The sequence below is a fragment of the Ursus arctos genome, unplaced genomic scaffold, assembly GCF_023065955.2.
Source record: "Ursus arctos isolate Adak ecotype North America unplaced genomic scaffold, UrsArc2.0 scaffold_10, whole genome shotgun sequence".
NCBI lineage: Eukaryota > Metazoa > Chordata > Mammalia > Carnivora > Ursidae > Ursus > Ursus arctos.
In genome coordinates this window covers 78,815,980-78,836,463 of record NW_026622764.1, presented here as the reverse complement: position 1 = coordinate 78,836,463, position 20,484 = coordinate 78,815,980, and the positions used below count along the sequence as shown (strand labels likewise).

General features: G+C 45.2%; 1 protein-coding gene across 5 annotated transcripts in view; it reads right to left on the bottom strand.

Moving 5' to 3' along the window:
* Nucleotides 1-7,218: 7,218 nt before the first annotated feature.
* Nucleotides 7,219-20,484, bottom strand: part of PLEKHB2 (pleckstrin homology domain containing B2) — a 61,154-nt gene continuing 47,888 nt past the window's right edge. For 3 of the 5 annotated variants that reach the window (XM_026492915.4, XM_026492916.4, XM_044381674.3), the window contains 2 exons: nt 14,739-14,847; nt 7,219-9,953 (listed from right to left, as the gene is read on the bottom strand). In XM_026492915.4, coding sequence (XP_026348700.2) covers nt 9,817-9,953; nt 14,739-14,847 — 246 coding nt within the window. In that variant the 3' untranslated portion in view covers nt 7,219-9,816. The remainder of the gene's footprint in view (nt 9,954-14,738; nt 14,848-20,484) is intronic. The other 2 variants (XM_026492917.4, XM_048215726.2) reach the window with 1 other exon arrangement.

Below are 20,484 nucleotides of genomic sequence, written 5' to 3'. Positions count from 1 at the left end.
CTTCCTTGCAGACCCTGTGGCATGGGGTACCGCCACTCACAGAGCTAGGGCGACTCGAGCCAGATCAGTTTATAGCGGAGAGGTGATGGTGGTAACCATGTCAGGTCTGGATGCCAACCGTACCCAGAGGATGCTGTCTCTAGGGCACACACACAGTCTCTGTGTGCCCAGCTGGACAAGTCCAGGTGTAGCTTCCTGAGGCCAGAACTACGCCCACCTGGACTCCTCCCTTCCCCACATGGCCACAGGCCCCCTTTCGAGGGTCTTTGCCTGCCTGGAGTCCACATGTCCACTCTGTGAGGTGCTCAGCTTGTGTCACCCAGTGTGCTCAGGGGCTTAGTCCCTACAGAGGAAGAAGAGCTTCGGCACCAGCAGGCAGGCCCCTACCATAAAGTCCTGGGTAAGGGAAAATGCCCCAGATCTACTCTAGTCCCCTCTGCTTTCCATGGACACATGTCAAGGCACTGATGACCTCCACCTGCCAAACCCAATGGCCACCCTCTACTGCCACCTCCCCTGACTGCACCACTGACTACACCCTCTTCAGCAGGGCCTTCTCTGCTCCAACCATCCATGCCCTCCACCTCCCTCACATCCCAGTAGGTGTGTCCTTAAGAATGCCTCTGCCTCTGATCACCAGCTCCAGACCTGAAATACCATCCCTGTGCCCGGACCTCTGTCCTGCCCTCCAGGTGTTCCCATCAGGACATGTGGGAGGAACCTTACCCTTCACATGGCACATTCCTAAGTCTTTGCCCCCCTCTCACCCAGAGGGCCCCGGGATGGGGCCTAGGAGCTTGGTCAGGAATCCCGCCTCCATCCTCCAGCCAACCCTCACCAAGTCCTGCCAAGGCTTACTTGACAGCACATCTCCAATCATCTCAAGGCTTGGCCTCCCACCACACAGCTGCCAGCACCTCCCAACACTTCTCCAAGTCCTCTGTCCCCTGAGCCACCCTGCCTAAGGCCACTCATGGCTCTGCCCCAGTCTGGAAACCCAACATACCCCCCACCCTACATCACAGCTCCTTCCAGCACTCTGCAGCTCCCGCTAAGTTGGGGCGTTTCTCCACAAAGCAACAACTTAGGGATCTGTGTATCCAGCCCCACTGCCTGTCACTGAGCAGAGCCCAGTGTTGAGTGTGTGGGTGTGTACTCTGGCCTTAAATGGAGGAGAGGGCTCAAGTGGGTCAAGCCAGCAGGGACTGCAGGCAGAGCCTGGGGTGGGTGTTCAGGAGGAGGCACATTGCCCTTCCATGTGGAAGAGGAGCAGCCACAAGGCTGAACAGGGCCTGAGACAGGCTGCCTAGGGCCTACCACAATATCAGTATGGCAGGATGGGCAGGGAAGGGAGGCCTCACTATGAAGACTGGACATGTAGAGAGGGTCCTTGGTGTCCTGGGAAGCCCAGGCCGGGCTCACAGAAGGACTCAAAGCTAGGCATTTAGAGAGGACTTGTGGAGGGAGGGCCAGCATAAGAGACGCACTTTGGCAAGAGTGAGGGTGGGATGTGAGTCTCACAGCCCTCATGACAGCCTACGTGGTGCGTGGGACTACTCTGGTCCCACCACACAGACTCTGGGAGATGCACCACCTCACTGCTCACCCTGTACAGTTAGGAAGAAAAGGGCAACACCCTCGGCCCTGACAGAGTCTCAGGGTGACCTTCGGCAAACCCCTTCTCTTCTCAGGACCTCGTCTGGGGCCCCTTCTCACCCCCAACACTCTGGAAACAGAAGACATGAGAACATGGAACACTTGCCTCAGCCCAGGCCGTGACCAGGGAGCAGGAGCATGGGTGCAGGGGTTCTGTGACTCTGCAATCAGACCCACACCCAGATCCCAGCACATCCTCTTCTGGGCTAAGTGTGGGAGCCCTGGGAGACACAGGCAGGCCTGGAAGGGGCTTGACAGCAGAGACATTCCTGGGGCTGTTCTGACACCCAGTGGTGATTCTCAGAACCAGCTGCTCCAAGAAAGAAGTGCAGCTGCTCCCCAGCAGGGAAGTGGGGCAGAGAAAGAGAGAGAAGAGGGTGGGGTGGGAGGAAGGGGGGAGGGAGGCTAAAGATGAAGGGAGAGAGAGGGACTAGGACAGAGGGTGGAAAGTGTGGGAGGAGGAAGTCTATTTTAGGCCAGTGGTTCTCAAGACTTGAACTTACAGTGGAATCAACTTGGCTGACTTGCTGATTCAGGTTTGGGCAGAGTCTGTATTTTTTTTTTTTTTTAAGATTTTATTTATTTATTCGACAGAGATAGAGACAGCCGGTGAGAGAGGAAACACTAGTAGGGAGAGTGGGAGAGGAAGAAGAAGGCTCATAGCGGAGGAGCCTGTTGTGGGGCTCGATCCCATAACGCCGGGATCACGCCCTGAGCCGAAGGCAGACGCTTAACCGCTGTGCCACCCAGGCGCCCCAGAGTCTGTATTTCTAAGATTCCTGGGGGCTGCTGGTGGTCTGGGATCACACTCAGAGAACCACGGGTCTAGGGAAGAAATGGAGTGGAAAAGAAGGAACATTTGTGCTACTGCTGTGTGTGGGGGTGCTGGTTCTGTCACTATTACAGCTAGACTTGAGGAGGCCATGCTATGTTCCCATAGTGCTGGCCACGAAGGCCTTCCCGTGGTCCCTCCAGCACATCTGCTGAGCAGGTACAGCCTGCTCTTGTACCTGCCATGCCCACCTGGGCACGAGGGGCAGCTCCTTAGAACTGGGATGAACGGGGGCGCCTGGGTGGCACAGCGGTTGAGCGTCTGCCTTCGGCTCAGGGCGTGATCCCGGCGTGATGGGGTCGAGCCCCACATCAGGCTCCTCTGCTATGAGCCTGCTTCTTCCTCTCCCACTCCCCCTGCTTGTGTTCCCTCTCTCGCTGGCTGTCTCTATCTCTGTCGAATAAATAAAATCTTAAAAAAAAAAAAAAAAAAAAGAACTGGGATGAATGGCCCCCACAGGCACCATACCCACAACACCTCTCCACAAGGACCCAAGGCTTCAGCTTCCCACTGTATCTGGCACACATTCCCTGTCCCCACGAGATGCTCACTTGGCCTCTGACAGGTCACCGAAAGAACTAGGCAGAGCCCTGCCCAAGGGACTGCTCAGGAGCACCCAAGGCTCACTGCCCATTGGAGGATGACCCTGCTTGAGAAATGTCATCTGGATGACTAGGGCTCAGGGGAGGTGACTGTGACCTGACTGACCTCTGGCCAGGCAGAGGACCAGCCAGAGAGCTGTGCAAAGCCAATGTCAAACGCCTGCCTCTCACCGTGTCACTCCCTTCCTCACTGTTTTGTTTTTTTTTTAAAGATTTTATTTATTTATGTGACAGAGAGACAGCCAGCGAGAGAGGGAACACAGCAGGGTAGAGGGAGAGGAAGAAGCAGGCTCCCAGCCGAGGAGCCCGATGTGGGACTCGATCCCGGAACGCCAGGATCACGCCCTGAGCCAAAGGCAGACGCTTAACGACTGCGCTACCCAGGCGCCCCCTTCCTCACTGTTTTGAGCTGGAAAAGAAAGAAAGGGGCTCCCGAGGATGTCAGTACGCACAGCAAAGGCGAAAGGGAGGTGCTACTGGCAGAGGGGAGAGGAAAGCAGGAGTGTTCTGGGCAGGTAGTGCTTGGAGAAACTGGGATATGCACTTGTCAGCACCTGGGCCCTGCAATCTCACTGTTCCTGAGCAAAGCATGCCACATACCACAACTCAGGTAAGGCAGGGAGGGCTGTTCCTCCCAGTGGCTGAAGAGACACAGTAAGTTACACAGAAGCAGGCAAGAATGTCTAACTCTCAGCGAAGGGAGGAGGAGGAACAATGAGGGACAAGGATGTAATCTGCCACAATGCCCAGTAAATACTTGATGGGACGAATGAGTTTAACAAATGGATGAAATGACTACATTTGTTGCTGGAAAGGGTGACTGTCCTTCTCTCAGTCCAAATCTGCCCATCAATTGGTAAGTAGGGAAAGAAATAATTGAATAAGAACAAAAAAAAATCTGTGACCAAATGACATGTGTTGTGTGAACCAATAATTTACATTCGATTTGCAACTACTTACTGTACTAATCAGCAAATATCTTGCAAGTAAGGGTTAATAGAAACTGATTTCCATTGAGTGTCTAGGATAATTGGCCATTATCTGCTATTTACTGTATGTTCATCAGCGACTGTAGTCAGGGCAGCTTCTTCCTGAGCCTGGACTACCCCCCAGTGGCCAGGGCCATGTGACTAGCTCTCACCACTGGAATGTGAGAAATGTTGAGCACCACTGCCAAGCTGAGGAATGGGTATATCTTCACCATCTTTCTCTTCCAGCGGTATGTAGAAGCATCCATGGAAGAACTCCAAGAAAACCAGATGGAAGCCAGTGTGGTCCCCGAATGACAGCCTGGGGCACAAGTCACCCCTTCCCATTTAAACCACAGGACTGGGACTTAAATAGTCAAGCTTTCAGCACTCAGCTCCTGAGACCTGAATGGCTCATCAGAGCAGTCAGCCTCTGCAGACAGTAATGCCGACTCACTTCCAGGTCCTGGTGTCACCTGCAGGTGTAGACTAAGTAAGAGCTTTGGACAGTTATGCTCCAGGGAAGCTTGTCAACCACCGGTTCTGAACACAACCCCTTCAAGAGCCCCACACTGGGATGGGTAACTTTTGTACAACATCCTTCGTTACGGCATAATTGTTAGCAACAGCAAAAGTCAAAGAGGTACTGGACTAAATTAAAGGATAAATCAAACGAATGAGGAAGTTCTTTATGTGCTGATATGGAAATACCTCAGACATGTTATGTGGGAAACAAAACAAAAAAACCAGGTATACAACAGCGTACATCAGCAGTTTTCAAGGTATGATCCAAGGACCCTTGAGGGTGTCCAAGGTCCTTTCAGAGGGTCTGCTAGGTACTCCCTTTCCAACTACAGGTCTATGTGCAGCCAGATTTCCTTCTATACCTCAACTAAAAAACAAACCACAATAGACTGAATGCAGAAGCAGATAAGAGAATCCAGCTGTTTTCTATTAAACCATATGCTAAAAAATTTTTTTCAAATGTAAAAACGCTTTGCCTGTTTTGGAAAATATTTTTTATAAATTCTAGGTTTAAAATGTCACAATAGGGGGCGCCTGGGTGGCTCAGTTGTTAAGCATCTGCCTTCAGCTCAGGGCCTGATCCCAGGGTCCTGGGATCAAGCCCCGCATCAGGCTCCCTGCTCTGCTGGGAGCCTGCTTCTTCCTCTCCCACTTCCCCTGCTTACGTTCCCTCTCTCGCTGTCTCTATCAAATAAATAAATAAAATCTTAAAAAAATAAAAATAACATAAAATGTCACAATAGGCTTGTTTTTAAGTTTCTGAATTTTATTTTATAATATGGTAAATATTGCTAAATATAAATCATATTTAAAAAGCTCTTTGGGGAGCGCCTGGGTGGCACAGTGGTGAAGTGGTGAAGCGTCTGCCTTCGGCTCAGGGCGTGATCCCGGCGTTATGGGATCGAGCCCCACATCAGGCTCCTCCGCTATGAGCCTGCTTCTTCCTCTCCCACTCCCCCTGCTTGTGTTCCCTCTCTTGCTGGCTGTCTCTATCTCTGTCAAATAAATAAATAAATCTTTAAAAAATAAAAATTAAAAAATAAAAAATAAAAGCTCTTTGGGGGGGGCGCCTGGGTGGCTCAGTCAGTTAAGCGTCTAGCATCTGCCTTCAGCTCAGATCATGATCTCTGGGTCCCGGGAGGGCCCTGGGATCAAGCCCCCCCTCAAGGCTTCCTGTTCTGCAGGGTGTCTGCTTCTCTCCCTCCCTCCCTCTGCCCCTCCCCACCGCTTGTTCTCTCTCAAATAAAATCTTTTAGAAATTAAAAATAAAAAGCTTTTGGGAGGCACCTGGGTGGCTCAGTTGGTTATACATCTGCCTTTGGGTCAGATCATGATCCTGGGGTCCTGGGATCAGACCCCCCCCACACCAACAGGCCTCCCTGCCAAGCAGGAAGTCTGCTTCTGCCTCCCCTCTCCCCTCTCCTGCTCCTGCTCACTGTCTCAAATAAAATCTTTTAAAAAAATAAAATAAAAAATAAAAAGTTCTTTGGAAGCCTCAAAAATTTAACAGCATAAAAGGATCCTGAGTCTAAAAAGTCTAGAGTACCCTGGGTGTATACACCACCCTTTGTCTAAAAAGGGGAGAAAAATATCTTTGTACTAGCTTATATATGCATGAAGGATCTCATGAAGAATAAAGCAGTAGTGGTAGTGGTTAAGCAGAGAGGGTAGGAAATGGGCAGGTGGAAAACCCCTTACTGAATCCCTCATTTTTTAAAAATTCTAAAGCTCTATATATGTATAGCCTATTAGGAAAAAATGTCTTAAAAGGAGCTGGAGGCAGCAGGGGTCAGCCTGGCAGTAGATGGGAACAAAGTCAGGCTGGAAAGGGGAAGGGCTGTGGTCTCCATGTGGAGCGTCCACCATCCTCCACAACCAGAAATTGTCTCCAGGCAAAACACTGGAGGATTCTTCTCTAAAGAGATGAAACCAAGAGACCCAGGGCTTCTGGTATGAGACTCTTCATCTTAAACTGCAACATGCAACTGCATATCACCATTTCATCAAAGTCTGCAATAGGTGAGGTAAACAGAAAAACTAGCCCAAGGAAACTCAGGTAATTTAGGATCTAAAGAAAATTTAATTTTTAAAAACAACAAAAACACAAAATCATGCACCCAAAAATATCGGAGAAGTTACTGAACCCACACTGCCAAGTGGATCTGGTTGAGGAGGATGATACCGTCAGTTTTCTAACTCTTAGAGGAATTACTACACATGCCATCCATATGTTCGTGTGGAAATTATACCTTATTTATACGCCCATGGCAGAGAGAACAAGAATGTGCTTTACTATCAGATACAAACCCTTTTCACTCACTACCTGTGTGCTCCTGAGAAAAGTATGTAACTTGTGAGCCTGTTTCATCCGGGCTCCCCGCCTTACAGCGTCACTGCAAGAATTTAATGTCATTGTTTCTGATGTGGTAACACATTCTCCAGCACTTAGGAAATTCTCAGTAAGTGCCATTCTTACTGCCCATGATGCAGCAGAAATTGCTGACAGTGTGTTACTGTAAAATAACCTAAAAAAAAGATTGGTGGTTGCCAGAAGTGGGGGGTGGGGGATGGGAAATAGACGTAAGGTGGGTTTTATTTTTAGTTTAAATAAATTTAAAAAAAATAGAAGTCATGCTTTACGGTTAATCATTTAATGTATTAACATTTTCACTTATAAACATACAATTCGCATTTACAGGGAAAAACAGGTTCTGTGGATGCAAGAGAATATGAGACAGGGAAGCAATCAGAAAACAGATCAATTCTAGGGGGGAAAAATGGAACTGCATTCCATGCCTGTGTCTCCATAAACTTGGGAAGGAGAAAGAAAAATGAAACAGGATCGTAACTGATGTAAAAAAATCAAACTTGGGCCATTCGTCTCAACCACAGGAACATACATCTCCTTATGATCCAGGTCTCGGCGCCTGGCCTGACCTGTTTCAGGATGATCATCTGAAACACAGCCACTGGTCTCTCCCTTCTCTTTACTAAGACCCTGAAGTGCACTCCAGGAATTAAAAGAGCAATCAGATTGGCATGTGTGCAATGCCAGTGGCCAACTTCTTCCAGGTACATTCTGTAGAAGTACATAGGAAAGTGAAATGCTTACTCACGCCTGAACGAGTTCCTTCCACCTCATCTAACTTCTTAATTTAGGATTACCTAAGTTGAGGTGATCACAAAGTTAACATCTTCCAAAGTTGGACCAGGGAAATGAAGTATCTCAGCCCACCTTTATAACTACTATGCCTTTCATATCAGCATCAAGTCACTGGCAACAGTGAATTTCCAAGCTCAACTATGTCTGCCCAATCAGGCTGGCCAACAGGGTGCACAAGCTTCAGTCCTATTTTCCCTTCTGTCAGCGGAGGGACTCTGCTCCCTGGGCATTTCAGTGACATAACTCAGTAGTCTGTGGTTCCAGTAACTCCAAGTTCAAAATTAATACCCCGAAGCAACATTAAAAACTGTTTAATATTTTATTAGTAAAGCATCCAACTCTGATAATGACTACAATCTCAATGAAGCCATTCTTACTACATAGGATGTAAAATCATAAAAGCAACATTTTTAACCATCAAAACCAGCGTTGTCACACATCACCTGGCAATTTTCCACCATCCCAAATATACAAAGAGGTGACGGTCAAGTGCACCTCCTTTCAGCTAGATACAGACTCCACAGTGGCAGTAGGTTCAGCAGAACTGTCCAGGAGAGGTCGCTTGGCAGATGGTTTCATGTGGAAATCTATTTCAGTCTGCTCAGAGATGGAAACAGTTGACCAGTAAAACAAATGAGCTATACATGTAACTGGCCACAGAAAATCAAACTATTTTGTGCTACTAGGAACGTATTATGTAGAAACGGCCACATGGGGTGCGAGGACAGGGACTACTACTGTGCTAAACTGCCTTGGTAGACGTACATTTTTTAAAGCATGCAGGACAGAAAACTGGACTGATTAGGGGCATTAAAAATTCACATAAATAACAGAAGTGCAGGACTATGGGTTTCCCAGTGCTTCCCACACATCTGGGGCTCAAAATTAAATGTTTAAGCTTCTCTGTGACACCTGAGTCAGGAATAAAAGCAAAGCTGGCATCCTGGTCAGGCTGAGTAATATCCTGACAGCAAGTCATTCAAGTCCTTAGGCTTCATTTCTCATCCATAACCTGAGTCTCCCCCACAGCCATGGTCTCAAGAGCCCTCACTATGGAATCACCAGGGCTGCATGCAGCCCAGTGCTTGGGGGACAGACAGCCACAGTGCCCCAGTCCTGCACAAAACAGGACATGTGATCTTTAACAGCCTTCTGCTTCTGCACAGTACACTCCCTGGAGGCCTGCACAGTAACAGTGCAACTATGGCTCTCACTCCATTTTCCTCACCATTCTTTTAATAGCACTTTCTCAACAGGTAGAAAGATAAGCTGTAAGTAGGCTGAGGTGGCAATGAAAATACTCAAAGCAGACACTAAAAACATAATGTCTCTGAATAAAGCAAATCTACCTCCATATACTTGTAACTGTTTTGCCTTCTTTAAGTTTTAAAGGATAAAGCCCTAAAACTTTGAGGCTCAAGTAAATACCTAATGTGGGATATTTTCCAAGTACTGCTACCAAGAAAACAAAAAATAAAACAAAGAAGCATCATTTTAAGGGGGGGAAGGGAGGGAGGGCTGCCCCTCCCTCATCATCCTGAGCAGTCACTGGCCCCACAGATGGTGGGAATATAACCTCACTGCCTCAGGGAAGTTCCTGAGAGCTTACCAGCCCACGATTCCTGAAGTTACATGCAGCCAGTTCTGATCTGAGGCTTGAAAGTTTGATGTTAAACAGAAAGAAGCTGCAGTTCTCCATGTCTCGTAACTCACTCATACTCCACCATACTACTAACATAACATTAAAGTAAATCGTCCCTTAAGCGCTACACCTCACTGAACAGAAAATGCCTTTCTAAAAGGTATGTTCAAAATAAGGTATTCTGAGAGTTCTGTAAAGAAACTCCTGGAATAAGCCAGTGCCCCGGAGTCCATGTTTTAGCTAAACTTCAGAAGTCAGAAGCCTTCTCTACAGTATGTGTGTGGATTAGTTATAACTATGATGTCACCACTTTCAAAAGAACTATTCAAACTATTATTAAAAACATTTATCACCAACAGAAACACCCTGCAAATTATACTACTGCACACAGGGCATCAAAAGCTATGCACATCCAGATCTGAAGGACTCTAGAAGACCCAGAACAGAGACCCTAAGGCCATTCCCGTGGCTGCTCCAGCCAGCATGCCCAGTGCCAGATCACTGTCGCTGTCTCGATACCGCTCCCGAATGATGACTTGGTTGGTAGGCTGTTGCCCATAAAGTCCTAAAAAAGAAGTGAAAAAGCAGACGCTGTGAGGAGCAGTTTAAGTCCAACATTCCCTCAGAAAGTCAGCGTGTCCTGAGAATGGCAAAGGCCACATCTCCCTGCAGGTGCATCCCTCCCCTATGGTGCTGTCTTCCTCTGGAGAGGTATATGCGGTGGCTGAGTGGGTGTTCCCCAGCTCTCTTCCACCAAAGGCTCAGGTGACAGTTTCCAAAACTACACTAAGAGGAAATCAAGGTGCTCAACTTTCCAAGGTCCAAAGCCCCAACCACTGCAAACAGCAGGATCCTAATGAAACCGTAAGCTCCAGCTTCCAATGTCCACTTCTACCTTCCACTTTACGCTCGTTAGTATGACAGGTAGATGGGGGAGAGCATGGGAGATACACAGAGCCTACAGACGAGGCGAGAGCCAAGAATCTGCACCTAAAGCTAAAAATGTAAAACAAATCTGAAAGCTAATTAGTTTCTTGATATTCATGCAAACCATTTTTAAATTAAACCTTAAATCTGCTAATATAACTTGCTCTTCATTTTTAATCGTGTTCTTATGGGGGAAAATACTTACATTAGAGGGAAAACTTCTAAAAAGCAAACTTTAAACAATCTAATATTTAATTTGCATGATTAAAGTTTACAACTAGAAATGTATCACTGAACAAAGAGAACATCTTCTGTACTTCGCAGCTCTACTAACAGCTAATTAGCTTTAAAATTTCTCAAATATAAATAACTTCAACTTTCCTCCCTGACCCACTGTTCCCTTAACAATTCAGCCCTAGGGGAGCTAGGAACTAATCCAACAGTAATGTATACATGTAGATGAAAACCAACAGCAAAATAAAGGCTAACATTTACAAGTGCTTATCACTCTAAGCATTTATAGTACTACAAGCATTTACATGTACTGACTCACTTAATCCTCACAAGAACCTTCTGAATTGAGCTTATTATTATGCCCATTTTACCGATGGGCAACAGTGATACACACAGGGATTAAAGGCCCTTATTAAGGGCATGCAAACCCAGGCACTTGGGCTACAGTGTGTACTCATAACCACTAATGCCTCAAATAGATGGAGAAGGATAGGAGAGAAAAAAACCCAAAGCCACAGAGTAGTAGAATGAGACCATTACAAACCTAAGGCCTGATCAAATACAGGTAACAGCACTGGATGTCAACAATCTTTTACACAATGTTTACATCTCAAAATTGGTGAACTGTAATATTTACTTTCACAGCCTTGAAATTTAAAAGTTTTCAGTTGAGCAAATGTAATTATGAAATGTAGGATAGTAGAAACTAGTAAGCTGATTTAATTAAAAGATCCCTTGGACAATCTAAATCTGCATTCCCCTCAGTAGGTCACACTACGAGAAACCCATACCACATGACCACAGGAGAGCCTTCTCCTGCAGCTCCTGCTCACCTCTGCTGCTACCAAGGAGGGCAGTCCTAACCCAAGTGAGCTGGGGACATTTCCAAGTTGTACTTATTGTAATTACCTAATTTAACTAAGCTTTACATAAATGGTCAAAATGTGACTGTGAAACAGGCAGATATTATTTCCCCAGGATAACTAAATTAGATACTTTAGGAAAGACTAAATAAAGGCAGGTAACGTTTACAAATTACTATCAAAGCAAGGAACTGAGTAAATTATAGAAGAATCACAAAATCTGGACTTGTTATTTGTACTTGCCAAGGGACACTGCAGTACAATAACGTGTCACGAGTATAATCTCTACAAGACAGAAAACTCCAACCAAAGGAATCAACTCAAAACGAAGACCTAGAGCCTATATCAAAAGACAGCTGAACAACTGTCCACTAATGTGGGTAAAATAGAACACTTATAGTGTGTACACAGCACCCTCTGTACTTTTTAAATTAGGCTGACTCCAATCATATTACAGAGAAGGCCTTGGGGCACCTGGCTGGCTCAGGCAGTAGAGCATGTGACTCTTGGTCTTGGGGTCTTAAACTTCAAGTCCTACATTGGGCAGGGAGATTAAAAGTAAAATCTTTAAAAAAAAAAAAAAAAAAGAGAGAGAGAGAGATAAAGACAGGGAGAAGGCCTTTAACCTGCTCTACGCATGATGAGGGCACCTATGAACAATGGAAGGCAGCAGTATGTCATGAAATTGGCAAAGCACTGGGGTGTCTAGAAGAGCTGACTGAGGCACTCCGGTCCCGTTATCAGCACAATGCTACTGTGGGATGACCACAAACCAACTCGGCCCTCTACAGCAAGTACACCTGCTAGTTCATCACAACGCTAATGCTGAATGCCCATCTACTTGACTCTGTCCTTTGAGGCAAGTATGAGGCAAGTCAATGGCAAAGATAGAATCTGATTTACAGAAATTCCCTTCACAAGTACTTCCACAAAACTTCTGCTCTTCTGAACAGTAAGAAACAGCTGAGATTACTCCAGCCTGGAAGTCTGGCAGCTGAATAAGAAAGAGGCTGGCTCTCATGGCTTGGTTAGGCTAGGGCTTAAAAACCCACCACCAACTCCAAGATAAATGGGCAAAGAAATCAAATTTGTACACAACTATACCATGTTTATCTTCACCAGTCATCAGAGAAAAGTAAACTAAAGCAACCTGACAATCCACTTTAGACTTAACAAGGCTATCAAAACTTTTAGAGCTAAAGATAGGAAATCTTTCAGGACAACTGAGAAACCAGTGTTTCATGAACTCCTAGTGGTGTTAGAAACTGGCAAACTGTTCTGAGAATCAACTGGGTAAACAGTATCAAGATTTATTGTCATACTGTCAGATGAAAGGACATAAAGTCCAAATCTCCCTCAAAACTATTCAGAGATGAGGAAAGGAGATGGAGGTGAAACAAAATTAGGCATGATGTGGTAACTGAAGCTGATAACGGACAAATGACAGTTCATTAAACTATTGTCCCTACTTTCGCATATTTGAGAACTTTATAAATTTCAGTGGTATCAAAAGAAATATAAATATCTATGTCCTTTGACATATTAACTTAATAAACACAAATCAAAAATGTATTCTAGGGGCGCCTGGGTGGCTCAGATGGTTAAGAGTCTGCCTTTGGGGGCGCCTGGGTAGCGCAGTCATTGGGCGTCTGCCTTCGGCTCAGGGCGTGATCCTGGCGTTCCGGGATCAAGTCCCACATCGGGCTCCTTGGCTGGGAGCCTGCTTCTTCCTCTCCCTCTCCCCTGCTGTGTTCCCTCTCTCGCTGGCTGTCTCTCTGTCACATAAATAAATTAAAAAAAAAAAAAAAAAAAGAGTCGGCCTTTGGCTCAGCTCATGATCCCAGGGTCCTGGGATCAAGCCCCGCGTCGGGCTCCCTGCTCAGCGGGGAGTCTGCTTCTCCCTCTCCCTCTGCTCTTCCCCCTGCTTGTGCTCTCTCGCTCTGTCAAATAAATAAAATCTTTTAAAAAAATGTATTCTAAAACATATTTAACAGGAATGAAAAAGAAAATCATTAGATGTGATTGCAAACAGGAAAAAAAGAAAGTAAACAGCCAATACTAGAAGATTCAACTAATAATATATCACCCAATATGATAATATGCAGTCATTAAGAATACTTACGGAGATTATGTAGCACTCTGGACAAAATACATAAAATTTTAAAATGAGGAAAGAAATGCAAAAAGTAATATAAGACTGAGAAGATGAAAAATTTATTTTGTACGGGTAAGGTAATTTAAACAAAAATAGTTGTGCTAAGATCACAGGACAACAAATACTTCATTTTTTAGCATCAGCATTTTATTGGTTTCATAGTCCACACTAGTTGAGTGAACTGCATCAGACTGCAGGAACAGATGAGCAGAGAAACTGTCATATTAGGTGCTAAAGTATGAGAAACCAAAGTAACTACCAATAATTAGAAGGACACTTTGACTTGCGGCCGGTAACCCCTGGGCATCTCTGCAGCATTAGCTTCAGTGACCACTTACCTTTCTGATAACAGATTCTCCTTCCACTGCTTCTGTGTTAATACATTGCACTAGGTTTGCTCACAATCCCCTCAGATTTCCTCTCTCTCTCTGAGCTCCGGGCTCTTGTTCTAGGCTATTCACCAGCTCATTCTCTTATATGTTGATCTGACATGCCCCACTGCAACCTGCCCCTGCCTGACTTCCCCTGCTCTCCCAGCATCTGGGTGTGCCCTTGCTCTTCAGTCCATCAATCACATGGCTCTCAGCCCCCTCGTCCTGACTGCAGGCTCCAGCCTCAGGGCCAGCATTCTCCCATACCTCCACCTTACACCTCCCACTGTCCAAACTGCACCCAGGACTTGATGCTACTACCTACACAGGCCAGTTACTCACATCTACAATTTTTCTCAGGTAAGGTGAAAAATGGAAAAAGTGCATCAAAAGCCCAGAATAAATATAAGTACCTTCCAGGCCTTTACTTCACCTGCAAAAGGGAATATCACCTGAGTAGTGATAATTTTTTAAGGATGTTACAGGAAGAGAAAAATAAGAGAAAGTTACCCCTTAAAACTGGCCTCTTAGTTTGGTTGTTCCTTAATATAAGTGAATACCAGTAAGTACAAATTCTCTCCTTGGGAACAAAACTAGATGCAATAGTGAAGTTTTTAAAAGGGTACTCAACTTTCTAAGGCAGTATAAAAATACATAATGCTTTTTTTAAAAAAACACAGTAGCAGATCTATACCAGCAACACAGCTCACTTATCCTTAAACAGAGAAATACAAATCCTTCAGGACTCATCTCCCCACTAAATGAGGAGAAACAAGGAATGGAAGGTGGGCATGAGTTACCTGCATATGGGTACTGGCAGGGTACAGCATAAGCCTGCCCGTTTGCAGCATAGACAACTTGAGTTCCTGGTGGGTATGCGCCACTGTATGGACCATAGCCATATGCCTGCTGAAAAGAAATAGGCCCATCAGAAATACAATTTTGAAATTCAGCATCAATTTATAATAAAAATTCTCAACAAAGTGAGTGGAGAGGGAATGTACCTCAACTTAATAAAGGCCATATATGACAAGCCCACAGCTGACATCATATTCAACAGTGAAAAGTTAAAAGCTTTCCTCTAAGATCAGGAACAAGACAATAAGATGCCCACTCTTACCACTTTTATTCAACATCATAATCAAAGTCCTGATCAGAAAAAGAAATGAAAGGCAAATAAATTGAGAAGTAATAATAATGGTAATTGAGAAGGAATAGTAAAACTCACTATTGGCAGATGATATGATACCTAGAAAACTCTAAAGAAACTACCAAAAAAAGGAATTCAGTAAAGTTACAGGATACAAAATAAAAAATCTGTTGTATTCCTATACACTAGTAACTATCAGAATGACAAATTACGAAAACTATCCCATTTACGATTACATTAGAAACAAAAAACCTAGGAATAAATTTAACTAAAGACCTTTACACTGAAAGCCGTGAGACACTGAAGAAAAAAAAACTGAAGGAAACACAAACAAATGAAAAAAATATTCTCTGCTCATGGACTGTAAGAATAGTTAAAATGTCCATACTATCCAGAGCAATCTATAGGTTCAATCCAATCTCTACCAGAATTCCAATGGTATTTCCCCCCAGAAACAGAATGAACAATTCTACAGTTTGTATGGAACCACAAAAGACTCCAATAGCCAAAACAATTTTAAGGGAAAAAGCAACACAACAGGAGGCATCACATTCCCCAATTTCAAACTATACAACAAAGCTACAGTAATCAAAACAGTATGATATCGGCATAAAAACACACACAAATCAATGGAACAGAACAGAGAGCCCAGAAATAAGCCCACACATATATGGTCAATTTATGACAAAGGAGCCAAGAATACACTATGGGAAAAGGACAGTCTCTTCAATAATGGTGTTTGAAAAGACAGCCACTTGTATAGAATGAAACTGAACCACTATCTTACATCATACACAAAAATCAACTCAAAATGGATTACAGACTTGAACATAAGACCTGAAACCAAAAAACTCTAGTAGAAAAACACAGATGGTAAGCCACCTGACATAGATCTTGGCAATATTTTGGAATTAACACCAAAACAAAAATAAACAATTGGGACTGCAATAAACTAAAAAGCTTCTGGGGGCGCCTCGGTGGCTCAGTTGGTTAAACATCTGCCTCTTGATTTTGGCTCAGGTCATGATCTTAGGGTAGGTAATGATATCGACCCCTGTGTTGGGCTCCGCACAGGGTGTAGAGCCTGCTTAAGATTCTCTCTCTCCCTCTCCCTCTGCACCCCCCTAAATAAATAAATGAATAAATAAATAATAAAAAATAAAAAGCTTCTGCACAGCAAAGGAAATGGTTAACAAAATAAAAGGCAACCTACCAAATGGGCGAAAGTATTTGCAAATCATATATCTGATAAGGGATTAATATCTAATACATATAAAAGAAACTCATACAACTCAATAACAAAAAAAAACTGATTAAAAAATGGGCAGAGAATCTGCAGGGACATTTTTCCACAGACAGATGGCCAATAGACAAATGTAAGAATGTTTAACATCACTCATCATCAGGTAAATGCAAATCAAAACCACAATGAGGAATCATCTCACACTTGTTAGAACAGCTAGTATTAAAAAACAAAACAAAACAAAAAACAACAAGTGGTGGTGAGAGTGTGGAAAAAAGAAACCCTGTGCACTGTTGGCAAGAATGTAAATTAGTGCAGCCACTACTGCAAACAGTATGGAGATTCCTCAAATAATTAAAAATAGAATTACCATTTGATCCAGCAATTCCACTTCTGGGTATTTATCAGAAGAAAATGAAAACACTGACTCAAAAAGATATACAGTCATACCTCATTGTATTGTGCTTCTCTTTATTGCACTTTGCAGACGCTATGTTCTTACACAGAAGGTTTGTGGCAACCCTGCATCAAGCAAGTCTACTGGCACCATTTTTCCAACAGCATTTGCTCACTTCATGTCTCTGTGTCACATTTTGTGAATTCTCACAGTATTTCAAACTTTTTCATCATTATTATATTTGTTACAGTGATCTGTGATCAGCGATCTTTGATGCTACTACTGTTTTGGGGTGCCACAAACCACACCCATAAAATGGGCAAACGTAATTGATAAATCTTGGGTGTTCTGACTGCTCCACCAACTACTACTTCCTGTCTTCCTCCCTCCCTCTCAGGCCCTCCTATTTCCTGAGACACAACAATACTGAAATGAGGCCAATTAATAACCCTACAATGGGGACACCTGGGTGGCTCAGTCAGTTAAGTGTCTCTACCTTTGGCTCAGGTCATGATCCCAGGACCCTGGGATCAAAGCTCTGCATTGGGCTCCCTGCTCAGCAGGGAGTCTGCTTCTTCCTCTGTTGCTCCCCCCTGCTTTTTCGTTCTCACTCTCTCTATCAAATAAATAAAATTAAAAAAAAAAAAACCTACAATGGTCTCTAAGTGGTCAAGTGAAAGGAAGAGTCGCATGTCTCTCTCTTTAAATCAGAGCCTAGGAATGATTAAGCTTAGTGAGGAAGGCATGTAGAAAGCCAAGACAGGCCAAAAGCTGGGCCTCTTGTACCAAGCAGTCAGCCAAGTTGTGAATGCAGAAGAAAAGTCCTTGAAATTAAAGTGCTACTTGGGGGGTGCTTGAGTGGCTCAGTTGGATAGGTATCTGACTCTTTATCAGGTCATGATCTCAGGGTCTTGAGATGGAGCCCCACATCAGGCTCCATGCTCAGTGCAGAGTCTGCTTGAGATTCTCTCTCTACCTCTCCTTCTGCCCCTCCCCTTACTCATGTTCTCTCTCTCGCTCTCTAAAACAAATAAAATCTTTGGTCGTCAGAGTCTAGCTCAGATGTCTGCTCTTTCAGGAAGCCTGCTCTGACCCCTTTCCTTCGCCAAAATTCAATGTCTTTCCTCGGTGCTCCTTATTCTCCAGTGGGCACTTATGCAGAGAAACATTTATTCAAGCACTTAGGGTGTGCTCTGAAGTGTTGGGGACAGACACAAGGAACCAGCCTCGGTATCCACTCTCCAGGAATCTTCGGCCTCCGGGGAGACAGTAGGCTCCACACCCAGCATGGAGCCCAACATGGAGCTTGAACTCACAACCCTGAGATCAAGACGCTGAGATCAAGACCTGAGCTGAGATCAAGAGTCCGATGCTTAACCAACTGAGCCACACAGAAATCATCTTGGGAAGATGGCGGAGGAGTAGGAGACACCTTTTTCAGCCGGTCCCCCAAGTCGAGCTGGATAGGTACCAGACCAGCCTAAACAACCATGGAACCAGCCTGAGACGCAGGAAGATGCATCTGGATCTCTACAAATGAACATCTCCAGTGCTGAGGATTGAGGTACGAAGCGGGGAGCCATGAAACCGCGCACAGATATCGGAAGATAAATGGAAGGGGGAGGGAGCCGCCGCGTTTGGGCGCCAGGAAGTGGTAGCCATCTGCACGGGGGAGCGGGCGGGCTTGCAGACAGCACCCGCAAAACAGCAGACTGAGACCGTGAGCCGGGTGCGCGCGCCACCAGGCTTCTCACGGAACTCTGGAATTCCGGTGTGCTCACCGGAAATAGACTGAGACCCGGAGATCCGGGAGCACGCAGGGGTGGCTGGCGGCGTTAGAAACACAAAGGACAGAGACACGCCGGCCCTGGAAGTGAGGGCTGGGACGCTGGGTGTGGGGCGCACATCCCGGGACGCTGCAGGGTTGAGCAGCACCAACAGTAACAGAGTTAAAGTGGCCAGAACATTAGTGGAGAACTGGCCGCAATCCCTCTGTTCTGTGACAAAGGCTGAAATTCGGCCGCTGCTGCTCTGACTCTCAGAAGAGGCACAGCAGACCGCTAGGGAAAGCCGCCAGAGAACAAAAGCCTGGGAATATCGGCTCACAGCGTGCCCATCCCCATACCCCCTCGCAGGGGATGCGGAGACTCTACCCAAACAGGGTTGCTGAGTATCGGCGCGGCAGGCCCCTCCCCCAGAACACAGAAGGCAGGCTGAAAAATCAAGAAGCCCACAACCCGGGGCGCCTGGATGGCACAGTCATTGAGCGCCTGTCTTCGGCTTAGGGCGTGATCCCGGCGATCCGGAAAGGAGTCCCTCACCGGGCTCCTCCGCTAGGAGCCTGCTTCTTCCTCTCCCACTCCCCTGCTTCTGTTCCCTCTCTCGCTGGTTGGCTCTCTGCCACATAAATGAATAAAATCTTTAAAGAAGAAGCCCACATCCCTAAGATCCCTATAAAACAAGGGGCACGGCCTGGGACCCAGTCAATAATTTGGGCTCTGGACAACCCCGCAACCTCTCCTCATCAGAATGACAAGAAGGAGAAGCCCCCCCCAGCAAAGAAAAGACAGTGAGTCTGTGGCCTCTGCCACAGAAATAATGGATATGGATGTAACCAAATTATCAGAAATGGAATTCAGAGTAACGAGGTCAAAATGATGAGTAGAATTGAAAAAACTATTAATGAAAAGGTTACTGAGAATATAGAATTACTAAGGACAGAAATGAGAGCGAATCTGACAGAAATTAAAAATTCTATGAGCCAAATGCAGGCAAAACTAGAGGCTCTGACGGCCAGGGTCACCGAAGCAGAGGAACTAATGTATTAGTGAATTGGAGGAAGGGTTAATAGAGGAAAAAACGAAAAAAGAAGCTGGTCTTAAAAAAATCCACGCCCACGAATGTAGGTTACGGGAGATTACTGACTCAATGAAACGATCCAATGTCAGAATCACTGGCATCCCAGAGGGGGTGGAGAAAAACAGAGGTCTAGAAGAGATATTTGAACAAATTGTAGCTGAAAACTTCCCTAATCTAGCAAGGGAAACAAACATTCATGTCCAAGAGGCAGAGAGGACCCCTCCCAAGCTCAACCACGACAAACCTACGCCACGTCACGTCATAGGGCAATTCGCAAATATTAGATCCAAGGATACAGAACTGAAAGCGGCCAGGGCAAAGAAATTTCTCACGTACCAAGGCAAAGGCATCAGAATTACGTCAGACCTGTCTACACAGACCTGAAATGAGAGAAAGGGTTGGGGGGGCATTTTTAAAGCTCTTTCAGAGAAAAACATGCAGCCAAGGATCCTTTATCCAGCAAGGCTGTCATTTAGAATTGATGGAGAAATAAAGACATTTCAGAATCGCCAGTCACTAAGCAATTTCGTAACTACAAAACCAGCCCTACAGGAGATATTAAGGGGGGTTCTATAAAAGTAAAAAGGCCCCAAGAGTGATACAGAACAGAAAGTCAGAACCGATACAAACAAAGACTTTACCGGCAACATGGCATCATTAAAATTCTATCTCTCAGTTCTTAGTGTCAATGTAAATGGTTTAAACGCTCCCATATGCCACAGGGTTGCAGATTGGATAAAAAGAAATGACCCATCCATTTGCTGTCTACAAGAGACTCATTTCGAACCCAAAAGCATTCAGACTGAGAGTTAGGGGATGGAGTACCATCTTTCACGCAAATGGGCCTCAAAAGAAAGCTAGGGTAGCAATTCTCATATCAGATAGATTGGATTTTAA